The following is a 17,500-nucleotide window of genomic DNA, read 5'->3' on the forward strand; positions in this document are numbered from 1 at the left end:
AGTGAGTGATTTAGTGAGTGAGTGATTTAGTGAGTGAGTGAGTGAGTGATTTAGTGAGTGAGTATTTAGTGAGTGAGTGAGTGATTTAGTGAGTGAGTGATTTAGTGAGTGAGTGATTTAGTGAGTGAGTGATTTAGTGAGTGAGTGAGTGAGTGATTTAGTGAGTGAGTGATTTAGTGAGTGATTTAGTGAGTGAGTGATTTAGTGAGTGAGTGAGTGAGTGAGTGAGTGATTTAGTGATTTAGTGAGTGAGTGAGTGAGTGAGTGAGTGATTTAGTGAGTGAGTGATTTAGTGAGTGAGTGATTTAGTGATTTAGTGAGTGAGTGATTTAGTGAGTGAGTGATTTAGTGAGTGAGTGATTTAGTGAGTGAGTGATTTAGTGATTTAGTGAGTGAGTGATTTAGTGAGTGAGTGATTTAGTGAGTGAGTGATTTAGTGAGTGAGTGATTTAGTGAGTGAGTGAGTGAGTGATTTAGTGAGTGAGTGAGCGATTAAACACATGAACCTTACCTGAGAGATATGCTGGCGCCCATCTGGATTTGGCACTTAGCTGAAAGCAGCTACAGTACCTGATATCACAGTGTTCGCGCGGGTGTGTGTGTGTGTGTGTGTGTGTGTGTGTGTGTGTCCAGAGATCATCATCATCATCAGCGAGTGAGTGAGTGAGTGATTTAGTGAGTGAGTGAGTGATTTAGTGAGTGAGTGAGTGATTTAGTGAGTGAGTGATTTAGTGAGTGAGTGAGTGATTTAGTGAGTGAGTGATTTAGTGAGTGAGTGAGTGAGTGATTTAGTGAGTGAGTGAGTGAGTGATTTAGTGAGTGAGTGATTTAGTGAGTGAGTGAGTGATTTAGTGAGTGAGTGATTTAGTGAGTGAGTGAGTGAGTGATTTAGTGAGTGAGTATTTAGTGAGTGAGTGAGTGATTTAGTGAGTGAGTGATTTAGTGAGTGAGTGATTTAGTGAGTGAGTGATTTAGTGAGTGAGTGAGTGAGTGATTTAGTGAGTGAGTGATTTAGTGAGTGATTTAGTGAGTGAGTGATTTAGTGAGTGAGTGAGTGAGTGATTTAGTGAGTGAGTGATTTAGTGAGTGAATGATTTAGTGAGTGAGTGATTTAGTGAGTGAGTGATTTAGTGAGTGAGTGAGTGAGTGAGTGATTTAGTGAGTGAGTGATTTAGTGAGTGAGTGGGTGAGTGAGTGAGTGAGTGAGTGAGTGAGTGAGTGAGTGAGTGAGTGATTTAGTGAGTGAGTGATTTAGTGAGTGAGTGATTTAGTGAGTGAGTGATTTAGTGAGTGAGTGAGTGATTTAGTGAGTGAGTGATTTAGTGAGTGAGTGAGTGAGTGAGTGATTTAGTGAGTGAGTGAGTGAGTGAGTGAGTGATTTAGTGAGTGAGTGATTTAGTGAGTGAGTGATTTAGTGAGTGAGTGATTTAGTGAGTGAGTGATTTAGTGAGTGAGTGATTTAGTGAGTGAGTGATTTAGTGAGTGAGTGAGTGAGTGATTTAGTGAGTGAGTGATTTAGTGAGTGAGTGATTTAGTGAGTGAGTGATTTAGTGAGTGAGTGATTTAGTGAGTGAGTGATTTAGTGATTTAGTGAGTGAGTGAGTGAGTGAGTGAGTGATTTAGTGAGTGAGTGATTTAGTGAGTGAGTGATTTAGTGATTTAGTGAGTGAGTGATTTAGTGAGTGAGTGATTTAGTGAGTGAGTGATTTAGTGAGTGAGTGATTTAGTGATTTAGTGAGTGAGTGATTTAGTGAGTGAGTGATTTAGTGAGTGAGTGATTTAGTGAGTGAGTGATTTAGTGAGTGAGTGAGTGAGTGATTTAGTGAGTGAGTGAGCGATTAAACACATGAACCTTAATATCTCTACTGTGAGCATCAAGTCATAATAGGCTGCAAAGCAGCTAAAATAGAGGGTATGCGTGACATCATCATCATACCCGGAGGTTATGTGGGAACGCCGGCTACTGAGTGTCAAAAAACCTACTTTCTGACCTTGACAGCCCATATACATCCAAACCGAAAAGTCCTATCTTGATTGCTTTAAACATTACATTCACTTTGTTGCTCGATTTGCCATTCACTTTATACCCTCTAATTGGCTGACATGTTGTGAGGTTTACAGATCTGCTATTTCCGGCTTGTTGGCGAAGAATATTTAGATATGCAGTGTTGAACGATTCAGCAAAACACATGGTGGAGTAGATAGATATGCTACTAGCCGACGCTACAACAATGAGGAACGTAAAGGAAACAAAAATATAATAGAGAAAGCAGACGTGAGGAAAGAAAGAGCATGGCCTTAATAACAGCTTATTAATGCACTTAAAACATTCTATTAAGTCTGTTTTTGTCTGGGCTGTTTTTCCACCCAAAATTCCTTCCAGCATGAATCACAGTGTTTGTGCTGTTTCACCACCAGTAATGGTAGTAGAAACATTACCATGTGTGTCTACGTCAAGTTTAATCTCTGTGCCAAATCCTCCAAATTCGACCACTTTGCTAGCCTAGATTCATGCCGGGTCACGCACTCAAACGCGACTGAAATCAGTAGTGATGTCGTCTGAGAACTTTAATCCGTGTCCCCTTTAGGCCTCAACGCTTTTATCCTTTAAGACATCTAAGAGGCAAGTCAGGCAACGTTAGCCCAGAAACCCGCCGGGACATTAAACACTGAATTCCACAGGGTTAACACTACTGTACCGTAGAGAGCACGTCCCTGTCTCCTTTGTGACTTAAAGGGCTTTATATTGTAGTGCCAGGAGTCATTATGTCCACTACGCTGAACAACAATTATATTATCCTGTAAAACACCCACTAATGGTTAATGGTTACCGACGGTGGTGGAAAGTGAAGCACATCCTGTATGTAAGTACATCCACCTCTAAATCGCTTATATTCCAACGTTGTGTTTACAGCGTCACACAAAAGTAGCAGATCTACAAGCTAACCTGAAAAGTGAGTTTTGACACATGAAGTTTCCACCCGACAGAGACCACATATTTATAAGTGCAGGTTTAAGTTTATTTTTGATATATGTTTTTCACTTGAGCATTTCCATTTTTGTATACGTCGTTTACACATCTACTCCACTACATGTGGAGTAGATGTGTAAACATTGTACATTTCTTACTCTGTGACAATCGATTGAAACCTTTAGTTACTATCGTTACTTTGTAGATTTGGGTTATTATGAAAAGACATTCAACTTTGTTGAGAGTATATACACAGCAATGGTTGACGAGGATTTCATTCACTTGTTTGTTTGTTTTTTTAAACGGGGGTCGGCCGGTTTTGACCTCGTTGGAGGTCTTCCGTTTTGGAATTTTGAATACTGCAAAGTAACAGTTTTGGACATTATGAGGACACATGAGGATAGGAGGAGAGCACATCAGCTGTGCATGAGGGGCGGGCAGGGATCAGCTTGGGGGGGGGGGTATTCCCCCATCGACACCGTGTTCTCCTCTCCTCCGCGTACGCGCTGACGCACGTGAACTCCTGCTCCATAAGTTCACTGCATTCCTGCATCCATCAGCAGGTCACAAGTCATCTATAATACACTCCCCCCCCCCCTCCCCAGGGGATTAAAACTGGCCTGGAATTTCTCTGAAACATCACTTTGTGCATGTATGACGGCTCCGCCAGCCCAGCTGACCCTTTAGGACGGGTCCTGCATGTCTCAGACTCTTATAGTATCATCTGGAATATTATGTGAATGAAGACTTTGCAGGAATGCAAAAAGGGAGTACAGTAGTTCACCCCCATTTGTTTTTCTCTGTCAATTACACACACACCGCGCAAAGTTTTGAATCTCACTGAGATTGTTATATTTGGTTTCTGAATGCAGACAAAGACAAAAAAAAAGAAATCTCCATGAATTCAAGGCTTCATGGGGTGTGTAATCGATAGAAATTCTGTCTTTTTTTTGGGGGGGGGGGGGGGTGAAATCCTCCTCCTCACAGTGACCTTGACTTCTGACCTGCCTTATTTCTAATCAGTTCATTCTCGAGTCCAATTGTCATGACATTCCCTGAAGCAGTTCCTGCCCAATCCCGTTCACATGGTTGGGAACGTATACGTACACGTACTGTATATGAACAACACAAGAATATCTATTTCGTTACAGATTAAGAAAAACGGTTAATGTTGGTCGTTGGTACTATAGATAAGCTCAAAGAATTGTGACTTGTTAACCCATTACAAAGAATAATATGGTCATAGAGGGGATATACCAAAACGTATGATAAGACACAAAGGAAAGAAAGAGGAGAAGAAAGTGTTGAGGTCATGTAGGTGTTTGTTACAACTCTCAGGTTGACTGCAGGGCACAAGCTTTTAGTTAACAAACAACTGTATAGTCTGACTCACTGAGTCTCTCACACGCAGACCCGCACGCGCGCACACACACACACAATAAAAAAGGGTTTGCAATACTTACTTACTCATTTGATAGTATAAACCTAAACTCTAAAAAAAAATCTTCTCAAACGTTAATATAGCCGTTTACCTTGCGAGGAGGACCAGGAAAATGGTGCTCACAACGTCAATTTCTCAAATTCTAATTAGGCTCTATACCGTTGTCCCTCACAAGAATAGTAATACAAGCGAGCACGCACGCACGCACGCACGCACGCACGCACGCACGCACGCACGCACGCACGCACGCACGCACGCACGCAGGCAGGCTGTTCAGGGCAATGAATGGAGCAATCTGTGTTGTGTTAGTTGATGTGAATCATATTTCAGGAAGGAGGAAACCATCACAAGTGCGGTCATATTTATCTACACTTTCTTCTCGATTCCTCCCCTGTGGGCCCTGGCTGTGTTGAGCATGTTTTCCTGCGGGTGGAAAGTGTGCACGTGACTCTAGTCACAGAAAGTGTGCACGTGACTCTAGTCACAGAAAGTGTGCACGTGACTCTAGTCACAGAAAGTGTGCACGTGACTCTAGTCACAGAAAGTGTGCGCGTGACTCTAGTCACAGAAAGTGTGCACGTGACTCTAGTCACAGAAAGTGTGCGCGTGACTCTAGTCACAGAAAGTGTGCACGTGACTCTAGTCACAGAAAGTGTGCACGTGACTCTAGTCACAGAAAGTGTGCGCGTGACTCTAGTCACAGAAAGTGTGCGCGTGACTCTAGTCACAGAAAGTGTGCACGTGACTCTAGTCACAGAAAGTGTGCACGTGACTCTAGTCACAGAAAGTGTGCACGTGACTCTAGTCACAGAAAGTGTGCACGTGACTCTAGTCACAGAAAGTGTGCACGTGACTCTAGTCACAGAAAGTGTGCGCGTGACTCTAGTCACAGAAAGTGTGCGCGTGACTCTAGTCACAGAAAGTGTGCACGTGACTCTAGTCACAGAAAGTGTGCGCGTGACTCTAGTCACAGAAAGTGTGCGCGTGACTCTAGTCACAGAAAGTGTGCGCGTGACTCTAGTCACAGAAAGTGTGCACGTGACTCTAGTCACAGAAAGTGTGCACGTGACTCTAGTCACAGAAAGTGTGCACGTGACTCTAGTCACAGAAAGTGTGCGCGTGACTCTAGTCACAGAAAGTGTGCACGTGACTCTAGTCACAGAAAGTGTGCACGTGACTCTAGTCACAGAAAGTGTGCACGTGACTCTAGTCACAGAAAGTGTGCACGTGACTCTAGTCACAGAAAGTGTGCGCGTGACTCTAGTCACAGAAAGTGTGCGCGTGACTCTAGTCACAGAAAGTGTGCGCGTGACTCTAGTCACAGAAAGTGTGCACGTGACTCTAGTCACAGAAAGTGTGCACGTGACTCTAGTCACAGAAAGTGTGCACGTGACTCTAGTCACAGAAAGTGTGCACGTGACTCTAGTCACAGAAAGTGTGCACGTGACTCTAGTCACAGTCACAGAAAGTGTGCACGTGACTCTAGTCACAGAAAGTGTGCACGTGACTCTAGTCACAGTCACAGAAAGTGTGCACGTGACTCTAGTCACAGAAAGTGTGCACGTGACTCTAGTCACAGAAAGTGTGCACGTGACTCTAGTCACAGAAAGTGTGTACGTGACTAGTCACAGAAAGTGTGCGCGTGACTCTAGTCACAGAAAGTGTGCGCGTGACTCTAGTCACAGAAAGTGTGCACGTGACTCTAGTCACAGAAAGTGTGCGTGTGACTCTAGTCACAGAAAGTGTGCACGTGACTCTAGTCACAGAAAGTGTGCGTGTGACTCTAGTCACAGAAAGTGTGCACGTGACTCTAGTCAGTCACAGAAAGTGTGCGCGTGACTCTAGTCACAGAAAGTGTGCGCGTGACTCTAGTCACAGAAAGTGTGCGCGTGACTCTAGTCACAGAAAGTGTGCACGTGACTCTAGTCACAGAAAGTGTGCGTGTGACTCTAGTCACAGAAAGTGTGCGTGTGACTCTAGTCACAGTCACAGAAAGTGTGCACGTGACTCTAGTCACAGAAAGTGTGCACGTGACTCTAGTCACAGAAAGTGTGCACGTGACTCTAGTCACAGAAAGTGTGCACGTGACTCTAGTCACAGAAAGTGTGCGCGTGACTCTAGTCACAGAAAGTGTGCACGTGACTCTAGTCACAGAAAGTGTGCACGTGACTCTAGTCACAGAAAGTGTGCACGTGACTCTAGTCACAGAAAGTGTGCACGTGACTCTAGTCACAGTCACAGAAAGTGTGCACGTGACTCTAGTCACAGAAAGTGTGCACGTGACTCTAGTCACAGAAAGTGTGCACGTGACTCTAGTCACAGAAAGTGTGCGTGTGACTCTAGTCACAGAAAGTGTGCACGTGACTCTAGTCACAGAAAGTGTGCGTGTGACTCTAGTCACAGAAAGTGTGCACGTGACTCTAGTCAGTCACAGAAAGTGTGCGCGTGACTCTAGTCACAGAAAGTGTGCGCGTGACTCTAGTCACAGAAAGTGTGCGCGTGACTCTAGTCACAGAAAGTGTGCACGTGACTCTAGTCACAGAAAGTGTGCGTGTGACTCTAGTCACAGAAAGTGTGCGTGTGACTCTAGTCACAGTCACAGAAAGTGTGCACGTGACTCTAGTCACAGAAAGTGTGCACGTGACTCTAGTCACAGAAAGTGTGCACGTGACTCTAGTCACAGAAAGTGTGCACGTGACTCTAGTCACAGAAAGTGTGCGCGTGACTCTAGTCACAGAAAGTGTGCACGTGACTCTAGTCACAGAAAGTGTGCACGTGACTCTAGTCACAGAAAGTGTGCACGTGACTCTAGTCACAGAAAGTGTGCACGTGACTCTAGTCACAGTCACAGAAAGTGTGCACGTGACTCTAGTCACAGAAAGTGTGCACGTGACTCTAGTCACAGAAAGTGTGCACGTGACTCTAGTCACAGAAAGTGTGCACGTGACTCTAGTCACAGAAAGTGTGCACGTGACTCTAGTCACAGAAAGTGTGCACGTGACTCTAGTCACAGAAAGTGTGCACGTGACTCTAGTCACAGAAAGTGTGCACGTGACTCTAGTCACAGAAAGTGTGCACGTGACTCTAGTCACAGAAAGTGTGCACGTGACTCTAGTCACAGAAAGTGTGCACGTGACTCTAGTCACAGAAAGTGTGGACGTGACTCTAGTCACAGAAAGTGTGCACGTGACTCTAGTCACAGAAAGTGTGCACGTGACTCTAGTCACAGAAAGTGTGCACGTGACTCTAGTCACAGAAAGTGTGCGCGTGACTCTAGTCACAGAAAGTGTGCGCGTGACTCTAGTCACAGAAAGTGTGCACGTGACTCTAGTCACAGAAAGTGTGCACGTGACTCTAGTCACAGAAAGTGTGCGCGTGACTCTAGTCACAGAAAGTGTGCACGTGACTCTAGTCACAGTCACAGAAAGTGTGCACGTGACTCTAGTCACAGAAAGTGTGCACGTGACTCTAGTCACAGAAAGTGTGCGCGTGACTCTAGTCACAGAAAGTGTGCACGTGACTCTAGTCACAGAAAGTGTGCACGTGACTCTAGTCACAGAAAGTGTGCGCGTGACTCTAGTCACAGAAAGTGTGCACGTGACTCTAGTCACAGAAAGTGTGCACGTGACTCTAGTCACAGAAAGTGTGCGCGTGACTCTAGTCACAGAAAGTGTGCGCGTGACTCTAGTCACAGAAAGTGTGCACGTGACTCTAGTCACAGAAAGTGTGCACGTGACTCTAGTCACAGAAAGTGTGCGCGTGACTCTAGTCACAGAAAGTGTGCACGTGACTCTAGTCACAGTCACAGAAAGTGTGCACGTGACTCTAGTCACAGAAAGTGTGCACGTGACTCTAGTCACAGTCACAGAAAGTGTGCACGTGACTCTAGTCACAGAAAGTGTGCACGTGACTCTAGTCACAGAAAGTGTGCACGTGACTCTAGTCACAGAAAGTGTGCACGTGACTCTAGTCACAGAAAGTGTGCACGTGACTCTAGTCACAGAAAGTGTGCACGTGACTCTAGTCACAGAAAGTGTGCACGTGACTCTAGTCACAGAAAGTGTGCACGTGACTCTAGTCACAGAAAGTGTGCACGTGACTCTAGTCACAGAAAGTGTGCACGTGACTCTAGTCACAGAAAGTGTGCACGTGACTCTAGTCACAGAAAGTGTGCGCGTGACTCTAGTCACAGAAAGTGTGCACGTGACTCTAGTCACAGAAAGTGTGCACGTGACTCTAGTCACAGAAAGGATAACATACTGTAGAGCTTAACTAGTTAATGTATGTTAACGAGGGCTACCAGGCCCGGGTCAAAGGTCACAGACCCCTCTGGCACCTTCAACCCCCCCCTCCCTCTAATGAAAACCTGACTCTCTATTTCTCGCACGCACACACACACACACACACACACACACACACACACACACACACACACACACACACACACACACACACACACACACACACACACACACACACACACACACACACACACACACACACACACACACACACACACACACACACACACACACACACACACACACACCTTAATGCATAGAATACTGACGCCTTACATAAGAAACAAAGATCTCTGCTTATATGCCAAGTCATGGAGAAAATACTGGAAGGAGTGTGTGAAGACCATGACTTACATACAGCTGACCTTCGTTAAGAGATGCCTCGTTTGATGTACAGCATGTACAGTAGGAGAACAATTTATGTTCTTAGTGATGCCACCCATTGATGGTCAAAAAGAAGAAAATTGGGCCAATTGGGCCAAAACTAACGATATCTTTCCTATATAAATTGCATTCTGGGTGGACAGTGGATGCTGCTGGGCTGTGGCCGGGATGGGAACCTATAACATATAACAATATGAGTTTAGAGAGACCACTTTAAACTCAGTTAGTTAGTTTAATATGTTGGCTATTACAATATTTGCCGTGTCACAACCACACTAATTATGAAAGAACTAGAGTCGGCACCAGAAATCCCCGCCCCATTCAGCTCATTCAAACACATTGACTGACAATCACGTCATATTACGTCACATCAAGTCTCTTGACTACCACGGATGTAATATTACGTCCTTGGTCAAGCTTTATTCACAGCCCATAACTAATAATAAAATGTGTCTTTGAATGGAACTATGGGTCTTTGAATGGAACTATGGGTGTTTGAATGGAACTATGGGTGTTTGAATGGAACTATGGGTGTTTGAATGGAACTATGGGTCTTTGAATGGAACTATGGGTGTTTGAATGGAACTATGGGTCTTTCAATGGAACTATGGGTGTTTGAATGGAACTATGGGTGTTTGAATGGAACTATGGGTCTTTCAATGGAACTATGGGTCTTTCAATGGAACTATGGGTGTTTGAATGGAACTATGGGTGTTTGAATGGAACTATGGGTGTTTGAATGGAACTATGGGTGTTTGAATGGAACTATGGGTGTTTGAATGGAACTATGGGTGTTTGAATGGAACTATGGGTGTTTGAATGGAACTATGGGTGTTTGAATGGAACTATGGGTCTTTGTGAATAAAAGAAGGTTCAGTATATCACTGCCTTGGACAGAGAGTTGGAGTGGGTTTCGGACTCTCTTGTGTTACCACTCGTCTGTGAGGTCCATTGTGTGTGAGACAGAGAAAGAGAGAGACGCCTCAGTGAATGGAACTCATTGTCCAGGCGTACAGACAGCAGGGCAGGCCGGACAGAGAGGGGGGGGGGGGGGGGGGGGGGGAAGAGAGAGAGAGAGAGAGAGAGAGAGAGAGAGAGAGACACACACACACACACACACACACATGCGTGGTGCAATGGAAGCCATGGTTTCTCACTCATGCAGCAAAATTAGAAAAAATATATATATAGATTTCAGAATAATAAAAACAACAATAAAAAAAGGAACAGCAGCATTTGTGATTCGACAGCTGCCTGGTACACCCACACTATAAGGTATTACAGGATGCATGCGCATAAAGGCTGGCACGAATCATCTACCTTATAAGTCCACAGACTTGGCTGGCCTAGTATGACATCATTGGGCAAAGCTTTAGGATTTAGAAAGGTTTAAAAAAAGAAAACCCTGGGGCCCTGGGGTTGAAATGGCTTAACTCATTCTGGGCGGGAACGCCTTTTGGTGTTAGCATTATCTTATGCTTTAGCTATTGAAAAATAGCAGATCTACAAGCTCATAGCGCGCCACCGAGTTGCGCGCTACGAGCTTGTAGGTCTGCTATTTATTTATTTTTTATCGTGAAAATGTGCCTTAAATCTTTGAATATATACTCTTTCAGTGTTTCAGTTTTTAACTCAAATCTTTGCTTCTGGAGGGTCCCTGGAACAACATATTTTCAGATGGGGGTCGGCGAATTAGTACATATATAATTTTCGGGGTCCTTGACATGAAATGTATGAGAACCACTGATGTAGAAACATGAGGTTTTTCAGAAAAAAATACATTAAAAAAGAAAAATGATGTCAGGCCTAAATGGCTTAACCCATTTTGGTGTTAGCATCATGTTGTGCTTTTGAAAAATAGCAGATCTACAAGCTCATAGTGCACCACCGAGTGGCGCGCTATGAGCTTGTAGCTCTGCTATTTTTGAAAAATCGAAGAGCGACTGACGTAGAAGACATTTTTAGAATCTGATCTCAGGTCAGAATGGAAAACTGTCAGGACGTAGAAGACATGTTTTGAATCTGATCTCAGGTCAGAATGGCTTAAAAGCTCTTCTTACCTGTATGAGCATCCAGGAGAACTGGCTGAGGTGGAAGTAGTGAGACAGGAGAGCCAACGCAGCACAGCTGTCGTCCGAGAACACGCTGCCACGGAACGCAGACACCAGGAAACACATCTGTAGACAATTAGCACAATTAGACAATTGGCACGACAATTCAGTCATTTTGGTCCACGCTCATTTTGGTTTTGTCACTGTACATTTCTCTTTTTTTGCATCATCGTCTCTATATCGGGTGGAAACCTCATACTGTAATCTTTTCTTTTTCAAGATTGTGTGTGTGTGTGTGTGTGTGTGTGTGTGTGTGTGTGTGTGTGTGTGTGTGTGTGTGTGTGTGTGAGACTATACAATTCAAATTCACAATAGGATGTGAGAAATAAAAATAAATCTTGCTCTCATGGACTCTGGCGTCTCTGCTGAATCTGTTGCCCCAACTACCCCGACTCCGGATAAGCGGTTGAAGATGGCCATTTCCCTGGAAAATGGTTTCCCAGGAAATTGTTCCTCGTGACGAATAATTTCTCACATCCAACTATACTTGTGCGGCCCTCATAAGTATAGTGATAAAGCGCATGCACGCACGCACGCACGCACGCACGCACGCACGCACGCACGCACGCACGCACGGCTGCCTCAGCAAGTCGGTCTACAGCAAATCGTCTCTGTCAAAAGTAGCAGATCTCGTATACAAGCCCAGTGTGGATCTGCCATACTTTTAACCCATTCTGACCCGAGATCAGATTAAAAAAAAGTCTTCTACATCCTGACAGTTTTCTGAAAAAGCCATGTTTCCATGTCAGTCGATCTTCGATTTAAAAAAAATAGCAGATCTGCAATCTGCCAACACCAAAAGGGGTGAATATGCTTGTGTGTGACGCCGCTGTCGTACAGTATATGTTCAAGCAGGGGGCGTTAAATGTGCGTGAAATACACATACAAAGTTAGAATACGGAGATAGGAGGTTTCTACAGGAGATGATTTACGAGCGGTGGCGAGGTGACAGGAGGCCGAGGCTCCGCCTCCATGGAAGAGACGGCGAGAGAGGCCTCCTGAGAACCTGTTGCATCACAATGCAGCAAAACAACAACAACGGAAACCAGGCGTACGTGCGTGTGCGTGCGTGCGTGTGCGTGCGTGCGACCTAAAGGGCATGGCGGAATTACACTGCGGAACAAAAGTGCATGACGTGCGGCTCTGAGTAAGCAAAGGAGAGAGGGAGGGAGGGATAAAGAGAAACATAAAGAAAGTGTTCTGTGGCTTTTACAGTATACATATTGAACCAAATAAGTGCGCGCGCACACACACACACACACACACACACACACACACACACACACACACACACACACACACACACACACACACACACACACACACACACACACACACACACACACACACACACACACACACACACACACACACACACACACACACACACACACAAACAATAGGAGGTGGTGTCCCCAGACTATAGAGGCTAAAAGAAAGGAGGAAAAAAAACATCTTTTCTTTTACAGAATGGGTTCCCGGATGCTGTGACTAATAACTACATTGGAACCGCATGCAGGAAAACCGCAGGTTCACGCTGCCATTTTCAGAAAAAAGTCAGTGTCAGGGCAGTAAGAGGTTTTTCCACCTGACAAGAGACTGACTGGAGGCCAAGAACGAATGAATGAGTAGCATTTGTGGGGCGGGGGGGGGGTTGGGGTGGGCGGTGGTACTGCAGTCTCTGTCAGAGCTTCACAAGAGGCATTTGGCTCTGTGGCAACATGAACGGCCAAGAGGGCTTACGTAACCTCCACCCCTCCATGCCCCGGACTGGCAGCCACCCTGAACTCCATGGTACACCCCTCTATGCCCCGGGCCCTGGGCCAGCAGCGACCCTGACCTCCACCCCTCCATGCCCCGGGCCCTGGGCCGGCAGCGACCCTGACCTCCACCCCTCCATGCCCCGGGCCCTGGGCCGGCAGCGACCCCGACCTCCACCCCTCCATGCCCCGGGCCCTGGGCCGGCAGCGACCCTGACCTCCACCCCTCCATGCCCCGGGCCCTGGGCCGGCAGCGACCCCGACCTCCACCCCTCCATGCCCCGGGCCGGCAGCGACCCTGACCTCCACCCCTCCATGCCCACCCTGGGCCGGCAGCGACCCTGACCTCCACCCCTCCATGCCCACCCTGGGCGGGCAGCGACCCTGACCTCCACCCCTCCATGCCCACCCTGGGCCGGCAGCGACCCCGACCTCCACCTCTATACGTGCCCGCCCTATAGGCCGGCACCGCAAACCAAGAAAATTATCCTCCACAGACGGAACAGAACAAACAGAAGGGCTGAGAGACGAGGGCGGAATGCCGATGACGAGGGAGAGATAAAAAGGGAATAAAAGGGGGCCATTATAACAAGAACGGAGACAGGCGAAACGGTGCAATGGAGACAAACGGGGGAACGGTCACAGCACTTATACACTTTGACCAACCGGGGATCCCTCAGAGCTCTATACTATAAGTACCGGTACAGTCCTTTTGTCGGTGGTCGTCATAAATGTAACATGCGCAGATTGCGGACTTGGTTCCGATCCACACCAAACTTGGCACAAACACTGCGTGCATGCGGAGCCGAGCATGGCCCCTGGGGACCATGCGTGGCCCCTGGTGCGACTATAGTCATGTGCAGAGCCCCCTGAACAGTGCGTGCCACCATTGGATTGGTGCAACAGTGTGCCTGGGGTCCAGTCCTTTTGTACGCCTCTATACCAGTGGTTCTCAAACCATTTGCATTTCAAGTGACCTCTCAAATGTACAGATCTGTTTAAGGGCCCATTCGGAACCACCTCAAAGAAGGGACCCCTGGCCCAGGCCGTAGCGTAACGGTCTGGGCACCGGACTGGTAATCCAGTCGCAGTGTGCCGCGGGTTCGACTCCCGGACCCGACACGGCCTTTACTGCATGTCATCCCCCCATCTCTCTCCCGTTTCCTGTCAGCCTACTGTCTGTCCCTTCAAAAATCAATAAAAGGCGTAAGCCGCAAAAAAATATCTTAAAAAAAAAAAAGAAAAAAAAAGAAAGAAGGGACCCCTCTTTGTGAACCGCCAATATTAAGAGTGGGCATGCAAAAAACATTTATGCAAGTGTTATGTCAATACATTATGTTCCACTCTTAACCTCACCGTGTATTGGGTTTGGCATAAACACGTCAGGGTGACTCACCACTTCCTCAGTAATTAGAGGCCACGGTCGAAATTAGGCACAGCTGTTTCTAGGTGGCAGGTTGGTTGTGCATACAAACATTCATGGAAGTGTACTGTACTGTACTGTACCCCGCAGGCACAGTTGAAATGTATGACATGTGTATCTCTTATTGGATAACGTGTGACAGACAGCGTGAGAAACTATTGAATCATAAAGTCGGTTGGTTGTTGGCAGCAGACCAAAAGCGTATTTCACAATAATTGCCTGGTATGGCTGTTGCAATGTAGCATAATATAGCAAGTTATTATTTGGGCTTTCAAATATTTCTCAACGCAATACAAATAAGGTCAGCTGGAACTTACGGAGCAATGCTGCTACCAATGCATTCACATTTCACCTTTAGAATGGTTGATTAGTTTGCGTGAAATCAGCTGTGCAGATTGGGAACGGCGGCACAGTTTTTGTTTTGCTCCCCAGTTTATCCCATTTTGGGCGGGAACCTCCTTTTGGTGTTAGCATTATGCTATGCTTTAGCTATTGAAAAATAGCAGATCTACAAGCTCGGAAGCACGCAACGGACGCAGAAGCGTCCTCTCTCGCTCCACGTTTGGGGAAACTGCAGGGCGTTGAACTATAAACCCTGGACAACCAATTTGTGGATTTTCCACCTCTCCCTAACCTCGTCCCTTCATCCCTTTCAGGGCTCTGCGGAGCGAAGAGGAAAAGTCAGGCCTTTTTTTTTTTTTTAAACAAACACTCCGTTTCCCTTCCATGCTCCCGACACCACAGGGCGCGCGCGTGTTTGTGTATGTTTGTATTACCATACTTGTGAAGACCCAAATGTCCCCGCAAGTATAAATCTGTCGGGCAAAAACCTCATCTCTATAATTTAACGTTTTGGATTTCGTGGGGGGGGGGGGGGGGGGGGAACGAACGCCCTGCTTGATTTTACTACAGCGTGCACAAAAAGGGTGCGCAGTGTTAGTCCGACGTCCCGGTGATCCGACATCACTAACCCTAACCTCACGTAGAAGCCACGGGCGAGTCTTAGCCCATTCTGACCTGAGATCAGATTCTAAAAATGTCTTCTACACCCTGACAGTTTTCCATTCTGACCTGAGATCAGATTCTAAACATGTCTTCTACACCCTGACAGTTTTCCATTCTGACCTGAGATCAGATTCTAAACATGTCTTCTACACCCTGACAGTTTTCCATTCTGACCTGAGATCAGATTCTAAACATGTCTTCTACATCCTGACAGTTTTCCATTCTGACCTGAGATCAGATTCTAAACATGTCTTCTACATCCTGACAGTTTTCTGAAAAAGCTATGTTTCTGTCAGTCGTTCTTCGATTTTTCAAAAATAGCAGACCTACAAGCTCGTAGCGCGCCACTCACGCTGTTATGTTACATGCTTTTATTTGCCATGTAGTAGGGCCTTCTACAGGCTGTTATGTTACATGCTTTTATTTGCCATGTAGTAGGGCCTTCTACAGGCTGTTATGTTACATGCTTTTATTTGCCATGTAGTAGGGCCTTCTACAGGCTGTTATGTTACATGCTTTTATTTGCCATGTAGTAGGGCCTTCTACAGGCTGTTATGTTACAGGCTGTTATTTGCCATGTAGTAGGGCCTTCTACAGGCTGACATGTAGCCATGTAGTAGGGCCTTCTACAGGCTGTTATTTGCCATGTAGTAGGGCCTTCTACAGTAGTAGGGCCTTCTACAGGCTGTTATGTTACATGCTGTTATTTGCCATGTAGTAGGGCCTTCTACAGGCTGTTATTTGCCATGTAGTAGGGCCTTCTACAGTAGTAGGGCCTTCTACAGGATGTTATGTTACATGCTTTTATTTGCCATGTAGTAGGGCCTGTAGTAGTAGGGCCTGTAGTAGTACCATGTAGTAGGGCCTTCTACAGGCTGTTATTTGCCATGTAGTAGGGCCTTCTACAGGCTGTTATTTGCCATGTAGTAGGGCCTTCTACAGGCTGTTATTTGCCATGTAGTAGGGCCTTCTACAGGCTGTTATTTGCCATGTAGTAGGGCCTTCTACAGGCTGTTATTTGCCATGTAGTAGGGCTGTTCTACAGGCTGTTATGTTACATGCTTTTATTTGCCATGTAGTAGGGCCTGTAGTAGTAGGGCCTGTAGTAGTACCATGTAGTAGGGCCTTCTACAGGCTGACATGTAGTAGGGCCTTCTACAGGCTGACAAGGGAATGTAACTTTAATTGATCCTTCTGTGTCTTTGATCATTAGTGGTCATCATGACCTCAGGTCAATCAAGAGTAACCTTATTTCTGCCTTTGATGTCATGGCCTCAGGTCAGGTCATTTAAGAGTGCATTAGCTGCACCTTTAGTATTAATCAAGGGATTGTAAACCACTCCTCTGTTTAGAGAGGGAAAAGGGATCGCTCTTCATTCTACACTCACGCTGACTGTTTGGACCTCACAGAAGCTTTGTTGTCTCCACCAGGCCGAAGGCATGTGGGGAGAGTATGTTTTGCACTCCGTCCGTCCGTTTGTGTGTCCGTCCGTGTGTCCGTCCGTGTGTCTGTGACCAGCTAATCTCGGCCACCGTTAACCCGGTCGATGCCAAATTTTGCACACACACTCCCTGGATGCCAACGATGAACCTCTGCCCCAAACTTTCCAGAACGGCCTGTTATAGCGCCACCAGGAGGCCGCTTTGTGCAAAACAAGTTTTTGCACAGTACACCTACAGATTTTGTCCAAACATCACGCAAATTGGTACACAGTCTCTCTAGAGCCATTCAACGAAACGGGTCTTTCAGATTTATCAGACTCCATCCTGATTGGTTAAGATTGGCTTCCAAAGTTCACAGGAGTGCTCAGTTTCAAACAAAATGCTGCAAATCATGAACACATCGCGTGATTTCCGTGAAATTGTGCACCCACATTCCCACTAGGCCGAGGACGAAATGCCACATGAACAATTTCAACTCAGCCTCAAGGTGGCGCTATAACTGGCCGAAAAGTGTTTTTACCTCTAACTGCACGGATCTGTGGATAACCTGGTGGAGACCTGTGCCCGGAAGGGCACTTTTTCTAGTTTGGGAGTACTTTGGAATGTTGGTGTTTTGTGTATGTTTAACTTGTAAAGAGACAATTCATGCAAGTTTATTTCA

At 46.1% G+C, this 17,500-nt stretch overlaps 1 protein-coding gene across 1 annotated transcript in view; it reads right to left on the reverse strand.

Moving 5' to 3' along the window:
• adgrv1 (adhesion G protein-coupled receptor V1) overlaps window positions 1–17,500 on the reverse strand; it is a gene marked incomplete at its 5' end in the record, with an annotated part of 354,615 nt that overhangs the window by 76,177 nt on the left and 260,938 nt on the right. The window contains 1 exon segment of the mRNA XM_083783399.1: window positions 11,158–11,274. Coding sequence (XP_083639525.1) covers window positions 11,158–11,274 — 117 coding nt within the window.

Source organism: Protomyctophum parallelum (assembly GCF_964188405.1).
Source record: "Protomyctophum parallelum genome assembly, chromosome: 15".
Classification (NCBI taxonomy): Eukaryota; Metazoa; Chordata; class Actinopteri; order Myctophiformes; family Myctophidae; genus Protomyctophum; species Protomyctophum parallelum.